The sequence below is a fragment of the Rhizophagus irregularis genome, chromosome 11 (assembly GCF_026210795.1).
Source record: "Rhizophagus irregularis chromosome 11, complete sequence".
In the NCBI taxonomy this organism is placed as follows: domain Eukaryota; kingdom Fungi; phylum Glomeromycota; class Glomeromycetes; order Glomerales; family Glomeraceae; genus Rhizophagus; species Rhizophagus irregularis.
The window spans coordinates 4,134,429-4,154,919 of NC_089439.1; the positions used below are offsets into that span (position 1 = coordinate 4,134,429).

General features: G+C 27.3%; 2 protein-coding genes across 2 annotated transcripts; both read right to left on the reverse strand.

Moving 5' to 3' along the window:
- Window positions 1–3,786: 3,786 nt before the first annotated feature.
- Window positions 3,787–6,014, reverse strand: OCT59_003386 (uncharacterized protein; the record flags this gene model as incomplete). Its single annotated transcript, XM_025310915.2, has 6 exons — window positions 3,787–3,989; window positions 4,060–4,723; window positions 4,805–5,342; window positions 5,421–5,596; window positions 5,668–5,731; window positions 5,799–6,014. Coding segments are annotated over 6 exons (1,659 nt in total). The 3' UTR covers window positions 3,787–3,988.
- Window positions 6,015–13,818: 7,804 nt separating this feature from the next.
- On the reverse strand, window positions 13,819–18,246 carry OCT59_003387 (uncharacterized protein; the record flags this gene model as incomplete). Its single annotated transcript, XM_066145578.1, has 2 exons — window positions 13,819–14,153; window positions 15,105–18,246. 2 exons carry the CDS (start codon window positions 18,244–18,246, stop codon window positions 13,819–13,821), a joined length of 3,477 nt encoding a protein of 1,158 aa, XP_065996286.1.
- Window positions 18,247–20,491: the final 2,245 nt, after the last annotated feature.

Genomic DNA, 20,491 nt, shown 5'->3' on the forward strand with positions numbered 1-20,491 from the left:
TTCGCCCAAGGCTTTTCATTTGGTCAACTTTCTATTGATACTTTTGGTATCAAGCTAAAAAAGAAGATCAGATGAGAAAGCATCTTTATTCAGATAAAATGAAATGTACAGTAAATAGATTAATATGGCTCCAGGATCAACAGACCTTTATTAAAGTTGTGCCGGTGAATTATATCTATTTCGTGATGCAAATCGAGACGAACACTTCAGGGGGTACAAGAATCTGATAAAAAATAACCATTGTAGATACACTGATCCAGACAAACGCTTCAAAGGTTGCATGGAACATTTGGAACACTCATAGAACATTAACATTCTGACTAATCTTCTTATTTTCCAGCAGAAGCTTTACAGTGCGGTTACGGGCTTCCTGCGAGTAGTAGCTTAGATCTTAATTTAATTTCGCGCAAAACACTATAGAAGGTATGATTTACTTTACGCTCATTCATATCAATGTTATTTAATGAATGAAAAAAAAAATTAATTATACAATACATTAGTCAGGATAAATGTACTATATACATCTCTGTAATAATACTGTAATTATGGGGAAATTTTGACTATAGATTTTCTTTCTGGAACTTAAAAAAAAAAAAAATACTTTTTTAGCGCCGATACTTCAACTTTGACTAAAATTTATAACCTCGAAAAATTTATTAACTCTGAAAAGGGAAAATAAATAAAATATGGAATTTCTCTAATATGTCTGATGATAACCTTACGGAATTATAAAGCTTTGATATTATTTTCCTTAAGTCAAGACGCACACTATCAAGTTAGACGCATACAACAATTTGAATGGAAGAAAAGTCTGTAATTGTCACTCGGAACGTTATTATTTGACATATTGTAAATTGATTTTTGTTTCAAATAACCTGACTTAAGTAATGGCTAAGGTAATAATAATTTATATCCTTATAACCGATGTTCTAAAGGATCATGTATAAGATTTTTTATAGTATTTTAAATTCCTGCTGATATGTCTATAAAATATAATTGTCGATTTGCATATAAAGGTTTCAAACTAAAAGTGCGATCAATAATTACAATAGTGATAATTTCTGTAATAAATAAAAATGAAGTAAACAATATATCTTTTAAATAATGAATAAAAATCTTGCTTATAAAATATTTTATTTTGATAACTTATTTTTAATAATAAATAGTCGAAGACCGATATCTCATCCAATAACTGAGTTATACTAGTTCGATCATGCGGTGATCAATAGGAATTAATGCTGCTAATACTAATTTCAATATTGGATGTCTAATAAATATATTGGTCATTAAAATCCCGTATATTCCTCCTAATCGACTGAACAATCAATAACTTCAGTTATTTTTTAATTACTTGAAATACTTCATAATCTTCTACTTCAAAATTTACTGGAATTCCTATGTTGGGGTAACGATCTCCATCAATGTAAATTTCACAAGACCAAATATTTTTATAGCAATATAAATTACCCATAGTTGGTCCAAAATCATTATGACAAAAAACAGCATATTCTGTCTTATCAACATAACTTACTTTCGTTGCAGAAATATTTTTTTTATCTGTAATTGTAGAATTAAATATAAAACTATCTGCTGTAGTTTTCCAATCAAATCCATTCCAGTCAAGTGGATTATACCCTCCAATTAATTGTGTCGAATCTTTAATTTTAGCTATATAAATAGTAGCTCCTTTATCATCACAATTTCTGTGAAAAGAACCAGGATCAATTCCATCCCGACTTGAACGATATAATAAATTAAAATTATAGGGACTATCTTTTTTATTATAATGTGAAGAATCTTTTTTATCAATCCATGAAGCAAAAACAGGAATACAGTCTGATCCAGTCAAGGATGAATCAAGTTTTTTAAAATATGTTCTTCTTGAAGGTGGTAAATTATCTTTAGGTTTCACATTAGGTACTATATGAAATTCCAAAAGATCATTAATTAAATCTTTTGGTAAGATATCTTTATCGTTATAACAATAAACCTTATAAAAAAAATCTGCAGGTTCAATATTATAAAACCGAATTAAAGGAATAAATTTATTCAATTCATTTTTAATCTTTGTAATATCTTCTTTATTCCATTTTGTTTGGTCATTCTCAATATTTTGTTGAGCAAAACACCACTTCAATAAATTTTCCCATATTTCAATTTCTTCCACATTCAAATCATCTCTTTTTAACAATAATTCTAAAAATGGAGATTTTAAAGTAATAAATTTATCAGAGTTGAATAAAATCTTTGGTTCTTCACAAATTTTTTCAAGACAAAAATTCCATAAATTTGTAAATGCTTCATGTTGATAAACGGTTTCAAGAATTTCAGTAGGATTTTGATGCAAAAATTCAGTTTGATTATCAATCAAAAATTCTTGAATATGTGAAATCAATGAATTGATATTGAGCTCATCAACTGCTATTAATAATTTCAATACGTCGGAACCCTGTAATTTCTCTAATTCAATATTTCCACAATAAATAAACCTAAATATAAATAATAATAATTAGAAATATTTTATTTTATCAAATAAAAAAAAATTATTATATATTACCTAAGAATGATATTAAATAATTGTGGTGAAATATTCTGTTTCCTGAATATAAATTTTCCATCTTTTTTTTCAGCCCATTCGTTGGAAAATGCAGAACGAAAATATTGAGACCTAATGCACAAAATATTTGAATGAGCATGAATTTCTTTGACATTTGGTTCTTCTCCAGCATAAATAATAACGTCATATCCAATTTCTGTTTCGAAAAGTTTTTCGTAATCGTTCGATAACTCCGCCCAAAATTTTGAAGACATTGTTTAAGAAAGAAAGAAATATTTTAAAGTTTGGATACGAATCCTTATTTATATTATTTTATGATGATCCGACTAACCCTGTGTTCATTAATTTCTATAACCGGACATTTTAGTAAATTTATTTGTCAATCCGGTCCGGTTGCAAGAAATTTAAGAAATATTATTAGTCTTACTATTTTTGTGGTTGATAATAAAATAAAAGAGAAAACTTCTCGAGAATATACATTATGCCCTTTTTCATATTATGGCGGGCTTCAAGATGGAATGAGACGCTAAGCCTATTTATATTACTGAATAAAAAACAAAGAATTGCTAATGTCAGAGCGTCCAGAAGTATGCAATAAAAAGTTTATAATAAATTCATCAAAAAAAATCATGTTTCTGAAAGTTTGGTACCCATAAATTCTTTCTTTCCTTTCAGAAGATAGTTTTAAATTTTTTTCATTTTCATATCGATTCTCTGTTAAATTTTCTGGCTTGATCGTGTAAACTTATTTGACTTTTCTTAAAACGGTTTTGTGTGTATTAATGTTATTACTGTACAGTATACAAATTGGCAAGTTCGCCCAAAAATTTCTTAACATAATGCTTTGCCTTTTTGGCGATTTTGGACACGAATTTCGCAATTAAAATTGGATTTTTTTGACATTTCCAATTTTTAATATATGAAAATAGAATGTTTTAACGATAACGCTAAAAGTGAAGCGAATGAATTTATGTTATATTAATTATACGTATAATTCTTTAAAGAAATTACTACAATATCCTCACATGGAAAATTTATTAAAAAAGTCAAAGCAACAGTAGATAGCATATCGTTATTGACAAACTATCCAACACATGCATGTTTATTTTTTATTAATATATATATACATGACATTATTATTCCTTTTCAATCAAACATGTAACTATGAAAACGAATCTTGCTTACAGGAAGATATATAATACACGTTCTTTTACACACATATACTAATCAGTAATAATACTAACACATGAGACGGAATTTCTTTATTTACTTAACAATATAATTTCATATAATATATAATATATATAGGAAAAAATGTAAAATATGTAAAATATGTAATATATGTAATATGTAATAATATAATAGTTACGTCACATTTTGTGGCACGTATAATGTGGCACAGTAATTTCGTAGTGTCGTACAACAACCTCATCTAGTTAAATAGAATTCATTAGTATTTGATTAAAATATACAAGAAAAAAATATATATATATAAAACTTACCAGTTCTTTTTCGATAAATTTAATTCTTTTGTAATGTATTTAATTCTATGTGATGCATAAACAGTTCCGCTATTTTTTTGGTAAAGTTCATACCATTTTAAAGCTTTCTTTTGATTTATTTGGGTACCTATACCATTTTGATAACACCTAGCTAATTCATATTGAGACATTACATATCCATTTTCAGCTGATTTTTTATATAATTCGAATGTCTTAAGGCGATCCTTTGGTACACCAATAGCGTGCTTATAACAAAATGCAAGTGAATCCAAAGCTATATTTAATCCTTTATTAGCGCCTTGTTCGTAAAATGTACACGCCTTTTCATCATTGTCTTCAGTACCGCATGCATAAAAATAGCAATATCCAACTTCATAGTGACCATTTATATCATCATTTTTACTTGCTTTCATAAACCATTTAAAAGCCACGCCTTCATTTTTAATCGTTCCAAAACCTTCTTTATGAAATTTACCAACCATTACTTCATAATGCTTTGTACTTGTATTCTTAATAAGATACTTGAAGATTTCTCGTGATTTTGATTTGTATTTTTCCAAAATTGTATCAAAATTAAATGATTTTGTCTTTCCAATTTTGTTTCTTTCCAAATAAGCTTGGATAATTTCACTCAAAATATTACTTAATTCATTTTTATTCTTATCTAATATTAAAATATTTTAAATATTTTAAAATTAATAATAATAAATATTAAACATAATAATAGGAAATAAGTTCAACTCACCAATATTATCATTTTTTGTTTTTGATATTTGTAATTTTGAATCGTTTTGATTAATTGAGTCAGAATTTGTTTCATTATTAATATCTAATTTATCCAAATCTTCAGTAATTTTAGAACCGTTTTCATTATTGGCATTTATTTGTTGAGAAATTTTTTGTAACGTATCAAAAACTTCTTCAATAGTTGGTCTTAAACTTGGATTATCGTCCCAACATTTCTCATAAAGTTCCACGTAAGCTGAAGGCGTATCAGTTATTGGCTGTTCTCTAAAGCCGGTATTAATTTTATAAACTAAATTATGGATTGGAATTTTTGAATAGGGAGGATATCCACTTGATATTTCCCATAAAAGAACACCCAAACTATAAATATCTGACTTTTTATCTCTAACATAATCGACAACCTTATGGCATTGTGGTTCAACGTATCCTAGCATTTCATGTATTCCTGAATTTGATTCAACTCCAGCTAATTGTTTAAATAACGCTAAGTCTGCGATCATTAGCTTATTACTGTGGACTAGTATGTTTTTTGCATGCTATATTAATAAAACAAAATAAAATTAGACGTGTGAATTAAATTGAAAGGAAAATTTGATGAAAAAATATAATGTTACCAAATTTCTGTGAATAATTTTTCTGGAGTGTAGACATTTCAATCCACGTGTAATATCCAGAGCCATCTTGATTTTATCACTCCATTGAAGTGAATCAAAATTTTTTTTTAAATAATCTCTTAAGTTTCCCTGATTAACGTATTGTAATACCATCATATAAGTATTTGTTGATGGTTCTATATATATATTTATATTAATTATGATTATTAATTATGAAATTTTGTAAAATATAATTAAATATATTAACCTTTAGTAATTCCATAAAGCCGATTTATGTTTGAATGAAAACTAGCTCTTCTTAAATTTTTGAACTGGAAATAAATGATAAATACATTAATAGATCATATTTTTAAATCAAATATATTATTTTAATATTACCTCTTTAATAAATTTATTCATGTCATTTTCATTTATTGAAGGATTATTTCCAAGAATTTTTAACGCTACGCTAATACCATTTTTCCAATCAGCTTTACTTATCGTTGCAAATGTTCCTTTCTCAACTATTTCCACATTAGTGAATTTATTATACTTAAAAAAATACAAGTTATCATCTTTTATTTTCTTATCGGTCCACTCATTAAATGACTGCATATTCGAATATGCACGAAAAAAAAAAAGTTTTTGATTACGTTGGTAAAATCGGTAAACCGTAAAATATATATATATATATATTAATCGAAATAAATTTTATAAAATAAATAGAAGAAATTATTTTATTCAATGATATGGGTTTAAGATTTTTTTTTTTTTAAAACGCGATTTTTTTTTGCAAAAAACAGAACTATCTCCAGTTATATATAAAAAGAATGATTATTAACATACGAGTTGCACAAAGTTTCATTTAATTTATTTTTAATTTGCCGATCATTTCAAATCTCAAACTACGAAATTCCGAAACCGTTTTTTGTAACATAATATGCAACTTAAAACTATTTCATCCCTAAATTAAGTTAATCTCATTTTTTTCGAAACAAATTAAAATTAATCCTTATTCTTTTCATCTATAAATTTATAGCCTATAAAATTTTATAGACAAAGGATATTTAAATTCGGATTTGTTTGTAAAAATCGGTAATAATAAAATGGTTAAATAATAAGCCGGATTATCAAACGAATATATATTCATTAAATCCTTATTCAAAAATTTAAATTTCTATAAATAATATAAATAATATGAAATAAGAAAAAAGTAAAATAAAGAAAAATTATTTTTTTTTTTTTTACTAATTTAGGACTGGGTTTTAAACATACAAAAATTTTACTCCTTTTAAGTTTAGAGTTTGTAACGGTAAAACTTCAAATTTTTTTTTCTTTTTATTGTTTCTATTCAACTTTATTTGCAATATTTATATATACTTAAAATAAAATTTCTATTTAGTCAAAATTTTACGTCTTGATATATTATAAAAAATTGATGTTCGTATAGTGACTCACTAAGACCGGGAAGACGGGTTTGTAAAATCGTACTAACCAAAAATAGATGTCAAACTAACAATTATGAATACACATGACATGGTAATTAGTAACCAGTAAGTGTTTTTACTGCCATTTGAAAATCCTTGTATTTGTCCAATAATAATTTTTTGTACCGAATTTGTTAAATCCGGATTCTCAGATAACCGGATTTAAATAAATCAATGTGATCAACTAAAATATTGTTGTTGCAAATCGACCAATTATAGACAAATTTCTTATATAATCTAATGAGTAACACGTTTCACTGTAACGAACAAGGCAATTCATACAATTCATAAATAGTAATAGGAATTAAGGAAAATAACGTCATCCTTCTTAGGGCCACCAATCAGATGCTGACCATCCACCTCCAACTTAGAATGAGTATGAAGATATGTAAGAGAAGATTTAACGGTCAACTCTCATTATAATTTAATGCCGTTAAATTATAATGATTCGGTATCCTGAGATGACCCGCGTGTTATCAGAAAGGAACAGGTCTCTTACCTTGTTTTATTTTCACCTTTATGTTCGTCATTCAATCATAAAGCACGGTATATATGTACTATGCTTATCTACGAGGTAATATTACGTACATTAAAAAATCATTTCTATAAGTATTATAACAAATAACTATAACTTCGTTTGAAAAGGAACTTCAGAAATATACTTTAATTTTGAATTATTATACATACTTGTCAGAAACCTCTCATTTCAATTTCTTTATAAATACGTTCGAAATAACTTTGTATGTTATTATGATCTTGTAAAGTAATCAACATAATGCAAGAGAAGTAAAGGAATTGAATTTTTTAAGATAGGATAAGGAAATTAGTGCAAGAGAAAAGGATAAGTGTGTATGAATAATCTTTTAAGAAAGTACGAAAAAGAAGTTCTTATATACATTGCACAAGTTTTTACTTATAGTCTGTAATGATTCACTAGTCATAAATGGAAACTAATCTAGGACTCCTTCCTTTGAGGACTTTACAATTTTCCAGCTTAATTATTGGATTTAAATGCTTTTTTCTGCCTCGTGTACACGTGGTATTCTAGCGTATGCGTGATCACATGATCAACACAATAGAAAATGCTAAAATGGTCAATATAAGTTTATTGTTTTACAAACAAAAATTTAAATACAAAATGACACGCACTAGTAGAAGAACGTCAGACTTCTCTTGTTCATAAAAGTTCGTCTCTTTCGGATAAAGGTATAATAATATACTGACCAAGATATCGCTGGAAATCACACAGTGATAGTTAAACCTCTCAACGCTCTCAACGCACTGTTAAAAGTCATAAAAACAAAAACAACCAACGTAGCATAGGATGATGATATGACGGTAACTAATAAAGACTAAATCTTTGAAGAAGTTGCTGAACCACTTAAACAAACGCAATACTCCACTTCTCAATATAAACATACCTCAACAGGCCTTTATCCATTGTCCAGACTCTACTCTGGGACATGATAACTATTCCATCTTCATCATGTGATCATACTAAACAAAGATAACACACAATCTAATAAAAATCGCAAAATAAGAATAATAAGATTTACTATGTATAATAATTTTATAGATCAATAAGGCTAAAACCACAGATTGTTTCAAATTCGAAACTAATTTAAAATTATTTTTATCTCGAACATTATAAATACATTTCAAAATTGGCTTTATCCCTCAAAAAAAAAAATTTATGATTGATGATCAAACAATTTTGTAAGGTAACAATTTAACGAAAATGACCTGGTAATCTACACGTTTTTTATAACGTTTTTAATTCGTTCACGTTACAAAATTTTGGAAACTTACCCTAAAGTAAAGCCTGCAAACGGGACCCGGAACCCGGAAACCCGGACCGATCCGGGTTTGAAAATTCATCCGGGCCGGGTCCGGGCCGGCACATGATTTTTTCCGTAAACCCGGATTTTTGTAATTCTGGCCAAAATCGTCTTAATTCCGGCAGAAATTAAACTGGCCAAAATTAAGTTGGCCAATTTTTTGTTTTTACAACAAATTGATATATTAATTGTCCGGGCCGGGCAGGGAATGCAATTAAAAATTAGAAATACTTTCAGCTATTATCCTTCTTTTGGTATATTAATAAAGTATATTCGATACCTATTATAAACAAAGAAACTGATAGAAACGCTATCGTTAATATCAAAAAATGGAAATTTGAGTGATATTTTTTACAACTACTACAAACCTGACAATCAACAAAATTTTAAAAAGAGATTCTAGAAGATAAAAAAATAGAACTATTTAAGTATCTAATGTACCAATTGTACCACCTTATAAAGAGGTAATATTTTGACCTATAGCAAAATAGAAAAATACATCCCTCTTAACAAACAAGATCCAACAATTATTTTAGTTATTACCAAACCGAATTCGTCTCTCAAGAATCAGTCAAAAAATTTTACGAATAATATTTTACATGGAGTATTCTTATTGAAAATTTCAGCACAATCAACAACACGCGATCTAACACCTATACTCTCAAAAATCAAACTTGTAACCATTTCTATATTATGTTCGATTGGACATGATTTCAATTATATAAACCATGTGACCGCTCTCTTCCTTAACAGCCCTTTCAAATTCGATTCTAATAGACATCAATGCTTCAGACATTTAATTAATAACAACAACAAATACTCTTATTTTTCCAAATAACGGCAACCAACTAACAACAATCTCATCACTCTTAAACGATAATACAACGAAAATTCCTTCACCTTCAATCAAATTCCCTTCCTTATTAGCTGTTCATGTTTGCAGGAGAAAATATTTCATTATGAAAATGTATTCATTATTTGTTTGTCAGATTAAAAAGTTATTTTAATTACGTATAGAACATAATCAACTGCATACAATACTTTGTCACGTAACCAGCATCTGCAAAGAACAATAGGATTTTTGAAAATGAATTTATTAATAATGATAATGTAATTCTATAATAAAATAAAATATGAATCGTAATAAGATATTATAATTAATAAATTAATTTCAATAGTATTGCGTACACATGTGAAAAGTGAAAAGAAATGTATCGCATGATTTTTAAAACGAATTTCTAAAATTCAAATGACAATTATTAAAAAATATAATTCTTATTATTTCCATAAAAAGTTGGTCATTTAAAGGTTCAGGAAATTCATTTTTTTTTTTTAAAAAAAAATGATTTATAATAAGATAGTTCCAACTGCGTAATACCATAGCAAGCTACGAAAAAAATTATCGTTTAGAAATTTTGAAATTTTCACTTTTAGTATATTATTTTTTTTTTTCATAAAACTTTTCAAAATTTTTATTAATTTAAATTTTTCTGTAATTAAATTATTCCACTGTTACAATTAAAAATTCTTTTTCTTAAAATTATTCTAATTATTACGGTTTCTTTAATATCTATTAAGATTGAACTTTATTTTCTTATGGAGAAAAGTGAAGCTGTGTTTACTTTAATCATCTGGAACGACGTGAAGGATACAGTTTCTATACATGATTTAGGTTTACTAATATATAAATGTTCAAGAATACAATATCTAGACGTGGTTCAACCAAACGCCAATTCATCCTTCCACGAAAGAAATTTTGGTCATCTGGTCATGCAGTGCAACAAATGATTATATTCTTTATATTTCTCATATTCTTTATAAAAATTATATTTTGTTTTTTCTTTTGCATTTTATATTTCCTAAATTTATTATATGATTAGATAGAAATTGTTATATATAGTATCTCTGCATTTTTCTCATTAAAAAGTATGAATTGGAAATTAATAAGTTAACTTTAACATAAAAATGAACTCCCTTATTTACAATGTGTTTGATTGATCATAGCTACTGTCTCTGATAACAAATCATAGTAAAATTGTTAGACATACTGAGAAAAATTAAACAATGTATATTTATGTATTAATACCATATAATTATATTTTATTAATGTATTATAATTATTTATTCATAAATTTGGTTTTTTACAATTTGTTTTTGTATGATAAATCATTCTTTTAAACTTTATGCCCAATGGAGATTCAATTCAGTAGCCATTGATTTATTATAATTAGAGCATTGAACTATTACCAAAACTTTATTCTGCTATGCAACCATAAGGGAATTCTATGCTAGAAAGATCTAATCTGATAATTTATAGAGTGTTACTCTTTACCTTTACAAATTATAGGTATTATTCTTTTTTTCATTTTGATTCGATTTCTTTCGTATTAATAAGTCCTTCAGTATATCTTGTTTGCAAAAATAAGAAGATTAACAACGTATTATTAATAAGTAGTGATTTTAAAAAATGATATCTAAATAAATATTGCAATAAATTAATTAATATTATTAATTAAATTTTTAGATTTGCAACAAGCATAATGTTTACCCAATTAAACCTTTAATTACCCTTCGTACTTAAGCATTTAACATTTTTAAACATCATTTAATCGTCCCTCTCAATTACCCTACTCACCTCACTATTAATTTAGATAATGAATCAGATAGCTCACATACGATGAACATTTCAAACATTAATTTAGATCCTTCACCATTTTATATTTCTGATATATTATTATGCAATACAGACACTATTAATTCACTTTTAACGTTAGCTAAAAATTTTATTTTAAAAAACCTTTTTCTTTTTGTACAGATGGCCCCTTACCAGAAAACAAGATAACCAAACAACACACAAATGGGTTTCGCGTCGCGTGGGTCGAAAAATGACGCTCGCCACCTATAACATTTTACGGCTCTACTGCCTTTAATTTTAATCCCTCGTCTACAAAAGCCTAAATTTATGCGGTCCTAATGGCATTAATAGTTTGTCCTAACAATTCTATTATCAAAATTCACACGGATTCCCAGAACGACATCGACATTTATTACAAGATTTCCCACAAACTGTTGTCTACCAGACGCTTATTGACCTTAAATTCCTGACCATTAATATGGTCAAATCAAAGCTCACTCTGGCAACCAATATAACGACCTCAGTGATGAACTCGCTAATCTGGCTCGACCACTTTCACATATAGAAATCAATCCTACGCACATACCTGGCACGCTAATGACACCAATAGATCGTGATATCAGAATTTGCTCAAACTTTACGGAAAGCTACACCTTGGATAATTTTCTAGGCAATAGACCACTTCAACAAACTCCACTCACCAAGGACTGGCTGGACTGGCTGCACCTGAACAACACTGATGATATATGTAGTGAACGTAAATAAATCTGCTTATGACTCTTTTAAAATCAAAAGCTTTAATCACATCTTCCCGTGTGGAGACATTTTATTGAAACACTACCTGAAATTATACCCGGCTAACGGCATATTTGCTTAACTCACCCGGATACTAATGAACAACTGGGTTTCTGTCATAACCTTCGATCTTTCATTAATACTACCCAGTCTACCCTACAATCACACACTATAGTATTAATTGATCTTTTGTCAGCAAATACGTCCAACCACAGGCTCATCAAATTCATACTGGATAGCGTTAAAAAATCAAGCCTTTTTCTTTCAGTCAATGACAACACTCATGATATATATCTAATTCTTCACCAATTAATACCTTAAAATCTCGTGGAGTTAATTTAATCATTCACGAACAAACAAGTTCTTACGCGGCAAGTCCTTTTTGATTTGTTTTCTTCGATACAACAAACCTTATACCAAACGATTTGGTCAAAACATAATGTTAATTTACACACTTGGGAAAATCCCTAAATATCAACTGTAAAAAGAAACGTCAGTACAAACAATCGTAAGAAGACTTCTAATAACACCGTTCACCACTCCAATAAATCGACACATCGGTTTACAAATAATACACAGCCGATCATCTCAACGTCCCCGGTTCACCCTTTTCATATCAGATATGATGACCACCTATAAATAGCTCTTCTGGCCACGCGCCGATCCCAATGTGGTTGATCCTAGCCACCTCAAATTATATTCATTCTGGTGGGTGGACCTCTTTTCTTTATTTTACTTCTCACATAGATTTTATTAATAATAATAGTTATTTTTTCTTTTTTTCTTTTTTTTCTTATTTTTTTTTATTTCTTCTTCTGCTTCCTGTTTTTCGTACAATGCAGTTAATTCCTAGTAGTACTTTTGTTTTATAAATAATAGGCACGCGAGGGTTGGGATTATGTAATTTCATTTGTAAAAGCTCGGCTCCAATACTTGTATGGCTCCCGTCATTGTCATAATTTTTAAAATAAGGCAATGGTATCTAACATATTTTTGCTCTATAATAATACATATTAAACAAATATGGTACGGTAAGTACTTTTTTTGAAATTGATCAACCGTACCGTCAGTACTGGTTTTCAAATAATTTATATCGCACCGAATCCAACATATATTAAAAATCATTCCAAAAAATATTGTATAATAGATAATTTCATTTATTAATTCAGGTAAATATCATAAAAAGAACATGTCATATTTAAATGTATACAATTAGAGAAAAAAGTAAAAAAATGTCATTCTGTTGCTATTATAATTTATAAAGATTATATAATATTACTCAAAGGCAACAACACTAATAACGAATTTCTAAAGATATCATACTTAGTTAATTTGCTAAACACATTGCAAATGAAAATGAAAATATAAATAGAATGATTAATATAATATGATCAGCGCTTAACATAATAGAAGTTAAGCCAATCAAATATGTCATATATTGATGAATCATCCAATTAAATTTTTAAATTCTTCACTATAATCTTATAGTAAACTTGAGATGGAAATCAGAGCTCAATAATTAATATATTTGTATATAATAATATAGTTCTTTTTACTCTATTATAGCAACTGTAAAAAGTATACAATATAAACAGAATATTTTTCATATAATAACTAATAAATATCCAACAAATAAAGAATACTAAATAGCAGAATTACTAATCTTAAATTATAAATTCATCAAAACACTGAGTTTCTTCTGATTCTTCTTGAATTAAAATTTTAGTAAGCTTGCGACTTGTATAATATGCTTGTGGATGAGATTGTATAATTGAAATATTTTCTTGTTCTTGTACCAAAGTTTCTTTTGCTTTTACAAATTCCAATATATTACTTTTTAACTGATTATCAACATTAGGTACGTCAAGGGTATTATTTCCATCAATATTTATAATAAAATATTTATCAATACATCTATTCCATTCAGATATAATATTTTCAAGTATTATTATGGATGGTCTATTTAATGGATTTGAATCCCAACATTTTTCCATTAAATCTATATAACATTTTGGAGTATTTTTTATAATTTCAGGACGGTTTCCATTACAAATATCTAAGATGAGGTTATGATCATGTGCTTCATGATTAAATGGAGGAATACCTGAAGTAAATTCCCACATTATCATTGCAAAACTATAAATATCACTTGCTGGAGTATAGGGGTTTTTTCTTAATATTTCAGGTGCCATATAAGGCAAAACTCCATAAATTTCATCATTTCCAGAATCTTGTAAATCATCTATAGGTTTACATAATCCTAAATCAATGATAAATACTTCATTGTGATCATCTGATATTAAAATATTACCATCATGAAAATCACGATGAGTTAAATTTGATTCATGAATTACTTTAAGTCCTAATATAATTTTTTCCAATAACTGTAATTTGTCTTGCCACTTCAATTTAACTATATCAGGTAAACATTTTCTTAAACTTCCTTTTTTTGCACAACTCATTACTATTATATAATTTAAATTATTTGGATCTTGGGTAAATCCAAAGAATTGAACAAATTTTGAAAATGAATTTTTCTGGCAGTTATAATGATATTTCCACTATATAAACAATAAAAGATTATTAAACTTTGCATATTGAAATAAAATCAGCTATTAAATATAAATACATACCTCATTAAGAAATTTATTATTTAAACTTGATGAATTATTAAGTATTTTAAGCACAACCTCATAATCTGTTTGTCTATCCCATTGTTGTTTGTCAAGATTCCAACTATAAATAGGTCCATCAGACCAGACAGCTTTATGAATTTCACTAAATCCTCCCTTATCATAATAATTAACATTTGATAACTTATTATAAGGTATCCATTCTAAAACTTCATAACCAGTTTTAGCATATAGTTGTGCATTTTGGATAAATTTATCAATAAATTCATTTTTACTAGTCCATTTTGAAAAATCTCGTTGAAATCTTACGGGATTACATTGTTGACACCACTGGTGATCACCAATAAATAGTTCTAGGCATTCAATACAAAATTGACATGTATATTTAAAATTTGCTTTATCACTTTCTGCTACTTTTTGACGCCAATAAAATGATTTTTCTAAATTCTTTTCTGTCCCTTCTCCATTTTTATAACATATGGCTAAATTAAACATTGCTTTTTCATCACCATATTCTGCTGCTTTTTGATACCAATAAAAGGCTTTTTCTAAATTCTTTTCTGTTCCTTTTCCATTTTGATAACATATAGCTAAATTAACCATCGTTTTTACATCATACCCATTCTCTGCTGCTTTTTGATACCAATAAAAGGCTTTTTCTAAATTCTTTTCTGTTCCTTCTCCATTATTATAAGATAAGGCTAAATTAAATAATGCTTTTTCATCTCCATTTTCTGCTGCTTTTTGATTCCAATAAAAGGATTTTTCTAAATCCTTTTCTGTTCCTTTCCCATCATGATAACATGCAGCTAAATCAATCATTGCTTCTTTTAAACCATTTTCTACTGCTTTTTGATACCAATAAAATGCTTTTTCTAAATTCTTTTCTGTTCCTTCTCCTTTTTCATAATTTATAGCTAAATCATACATTGCTTTAATATAATTATTTTCTACTGCTTTTTGATACCAGAAAAAAGCTTTTTCTAAATTCTTTTCTGTTCCTTCTCCATTTTTATAATATACGGCTAAATCATACATTGCTTTTTCATTACCATTTTCTGCTGCTACTTTTTGGGTCCAATAAAATGCTTTTTCAAAATCCATTTCTGTTCCTTCTCCATTTTTATAACACACAGCCAAATTATACATTGCTTGTACATCCCCATTTTCAGCAGCCTTTTGAAACCAGTAAAATGCTTTTTCTAAATTCTTTTCTGTTACTTCTCCTATTACATAAAATATGCCTAAATTATACATTGCTCCTTTATCACCATTTTCAGCTGCTCTTTGATTCCAATAAAATGCTTTTTCTAAATTCTTTTCTGTTCCTTCTCCATTTAAATAACATTTTCCTAAATTATACATTGCTTCCTTAACATCATTTTCTGCTGCTTTTTGATACCAATAAAAGGCTTTTTCTAAATTCTTTTCTGTTCCTTCTCCATTTAAAGAACATAAAGCTAAATCAAATAATGCTTCTTTAACACTATTTTCTGCTGCTTGCTGATACCAATAAAAGGATTTTTCTAAATTCCTTTTTACTCCTTTTCCATTTTGATAACATATGGCTAAATTATACATTGCTTTTTCATAACCATTTTCGGCTGCTTTTTGAAACCAATAAAAGGCTTTTTCTAAATTCTCTTCTGTTTCTTCTTTACTTATATAAAATATAGCTAACTCATACATTGCTTCTTTAATACCATTTTCAGCTGCTTTTTGATACCAATAAAAGGTTTTTTCTAAATTCTTTTTTGTTCCTTCTCCATTTTGATAGCATATGGCTGAATAAAACATTGCTTCTTTAATACCATTTTCAGCTGCTTTTTGACACCAATAAAAAGCTTTTTCTAAATTCTTTTCTGTTCCTTCTCCATTTTGATAACATATGGCTAAATTATACATTGCTTTCTCATGGCCATTTTCAGCTCCTTTATGATACCAATAAAAGGATTTTTCTAAATTCTTCTCTGTTCCTTTTCCATTTTGATAACATATGGCTAAACAAAACATTGCTTCTTTAATACCATTTTCTACTGCTTTTTGATACCAATAAAATGCTTTTTCTAAATTCTTTTCTGTTCCTTCTCCAATTTGATAGCATATGGCTAAATTAAACATTGCTTTTTCATGGCCATTTTCAGCTGCTTTTTGAAACCAATGAAATGCTTTTTCTAAATTCTTTTCTGTTCCCTTTCCACTTTCATAATATATAGCTAAATTATACATCGCATTTTCATGATCATTTTCAGCTGCTTTTTGATACCAATAAAATGCTTTTTCTAAATTCTTTTCTGTTCCTTTTCCACTTTTATAATATATGGCTAAATTATACATTGCTTCTTTAATACCATTTTCAGCTGCTTTTTGATACCAATAAAAAGCTTTTTCTAAATTCTTTTCTGTTCCTTCTCCATTTTGATAACATATGGCTAAATTATACATTGCTTTCTCATGGCCATTTTCAGCTGCCTTTTGAAACCAATAAAATTCTTTTTCTAAATTCTTTTCTGTTCCTTCGCCATTTTTATAATATATGGCTAAATTATACATTGCTTCTTCAATACCATTTTCAGCTGCTTTTTGATACCAATAAAAGGATTTTTCTAAATTCTTTTCTGTTCCTTCTCCATTTTGGTAACATATGGCTAAATTATATATTGTTTCTTCAATACCATTTTCTGTTGCTTTTTGATACCAATAAAAGGCTTTTTCCAAATTCTTTTCTGCTCCTACTCCATATTTATAACTCATAGCTAAATTATGCATTGCTTCCTTAACACCACTTTCTGCTGCTTTTTGATACCAATAAAAGGATTTTTCTAAATTCTTTTCTGTTCCTTCTCCATTATAATATAATAAAGCTAAATAAAACTTTGCTTCTTTAATACCATTTTCTTCCGCTTTTTGATACCAATAAAAAGCTTTTTCTAAATTCTTTTCTGTTCCTTCTCCTTTATGATAACATATGGCTAAATTATACATTGCTTCTTCATAGCCATTTTCTGTTGCTTTTTGATACCAATAAAAGGCTTTTTCTAAATTCTTTTCCGCTCCTACTCCATTTTTATAGCTTATAGCTAAATAATACATTGCTTTTTCATAACCATTTACTGCTGCTTTTTGACCCCAATAAAATGCTTTTTCTAAATTATTTTCTGTTCCTTCTCCAATTAAATAGCATTTTCCTAAATTATACATCGCTTCTTTGACGCCATTTTCTGCTGCTTTTTGATACCAATAAAAGGCTTTTTCTAAATTCTTTTCCACTACTTCTCCTTTTGCATAACATATGGCTAAATTATACATTGCTACTTTATCACCATTTTTTGCCAATTCTTCTAAAGAATTAATACATTTTTTACACAATAATTCTATAGTGCAATATGAACAATTTTCGGTATTTACTATATATATTTCTTTATCTGAAAAATTTAATTTAATAGATTTGGTATCCATTTAGTTATTTGGAAATTTAATTTACTGAAAAAAAAAACTATTTTTTTTAGACGTATTTTTTTTTTTTTTTTGACCATTTTTTCTTTTTTTATCGTTACATTATGAATGAGTTACTAAAAAGGGAACGTTTAACCAAAAATAGAAATTACAATAAATAATTTTTTTTTCAGGCCATATTTTTTTCTATACATTGATCTGCATCGAGAAATTTCTTTAAAATAAGTTGTCAATAGATATGTTAAAAAAAAAATGCTAATTTAATAAAATAAATAAGATTAATTATAGCGAAAGTTTAAGATATAAGATTATTATAATTCATATTTTGTGTAACAACTGGATAAATTTGCTAGATAAAAATGGGGCAAAATTTGCTGATCTTAATAAAATGAACGTCACTGTTTTTGTACATCAATACCTCTAGCAATTCTTTTCAATAACCTTCAAAAAAAATTTTCACTTGTATCCTACTATCTATTTCAGTATTTTCGGGGTCCTGTTAAGAACTTTTTTTAAATGAATTTTTTATTTATTTGTAAGTTTATTAGTAAATTATTAAATAATGAAAGCACGGTAAAGAAATTTTTATTAATCAAGGATTCATTCTTGTTTAATGCTATTATATTTTTATTTATATGAAAATTTTTTTTGATATTTTGCTTCGTATTAAAAATTCGAAAATTGATGATTTTGTCTAAAATATGATCATTGCGGCGGATTTATGAAATTTGGCAAAAACCTGCTGCGCCTCGGGAATTAAAATTGACTTACAGAAAAACATTAAGCTTTTTTCCTAAAAAATGTCAAATAATGACGCACCTTTAACACTGGAAAAATTAGGTAACGAAAAAATTGGTTAGACGCAAGATTAAAAATTTTTTAGAGCTCATTTTTGACTGTTCACTAATAAATTTGGGACTTAAATAGAAATTTGGTGACTAAAAGACTGTCAAATATTTATTTAATTTGACATGACGGACAAATTTTGAGGTACAGTCTAACCTCGATATACCGATATTCGATATACCGATATACTATTAAAAACTTGATATACCGATAAAATTTTATTTTCCCACTATATGTGAGGACATATAAATATCGGTATAACTTTGATATAACGATATTTTCTAAAAATTTTATATATGTCCCAACATATCGTTATATAAAAGTTTGACTGTATTTCATAAATCCGCCATGATGTCATATTGATCGACTATAAAATTAAGGATTTATATAATTTTATTTATTTGTTCACACTCCTTATTATGATCATTGTTTAAGTAAATGTATTTACCATTTAGTTTATTTCTCTACAGGCAAAATTTCCGATTAAAATTAGCATTACTCTTATATATTATCAAAATGTGTGAAAGTAGTATCACTAGTATTATAGTATTAACATTTTATTGAAGCTTTGTGAATCGACTTTGGTATCGGTTTTTTTATAATTTTATAAATAAATAAATTCAAACGTAATAATGATTTTCGAAAATTTTTAAGTATTTCTGAAATTAGATTCTTTGATACTTTCATTAGTAATTTACAGTTATTAAGATTTCCTCGCGCATAAATCAGATCATAATATTATTAATACCGCTTTAAGTTTGATATAGGATCTTGATGTATAAATTAAACTATTAAGCTTTAAATTGGTATATCATTTATTTATGTTCATTTTTTTATTATTTTCTTTATTATTATATTATAAAAAAATGAAAAGATTTGATATTTAAGTTTATCCATATTCTTAAAAATAATAAATAAACTTGCATCAAATATTTGACCAAAGTTATTAAAATTTTTTAAATTCAATTGTAACTGAAACCATTAATTATGGCCAGAATTAAGATAACCATATTTAATCCATGATCCGTCTCCGAACCAGTACAAACTACTAATACATTTCGGGGAATCATTTTTGCAAATTAATTATCCCTTAATGGCTTTTATGCTAATTTGTCCAGAATTTTTTTTTTTAAAATGATATAGAATAAGATCCGAAGTATTCTGAACGATAAATTTGTGTTATCATATATTAATTACACAAGTTTGATCATAATATACTTGCCATTTAAGACAAATTGGTGATATTACCTAGAAAGTAGCTAGACCAAATTTGTATTGCAACTCCGGCTGAAAACAGTGTAACCGATTGATTAAAACTGGGGGAATCAAGGTTCGACAAAAATTTTTATATTGTATGATTAGTTTAAAAATTTTTTTCTTTAGCGACGCTGGATTCTGGCCT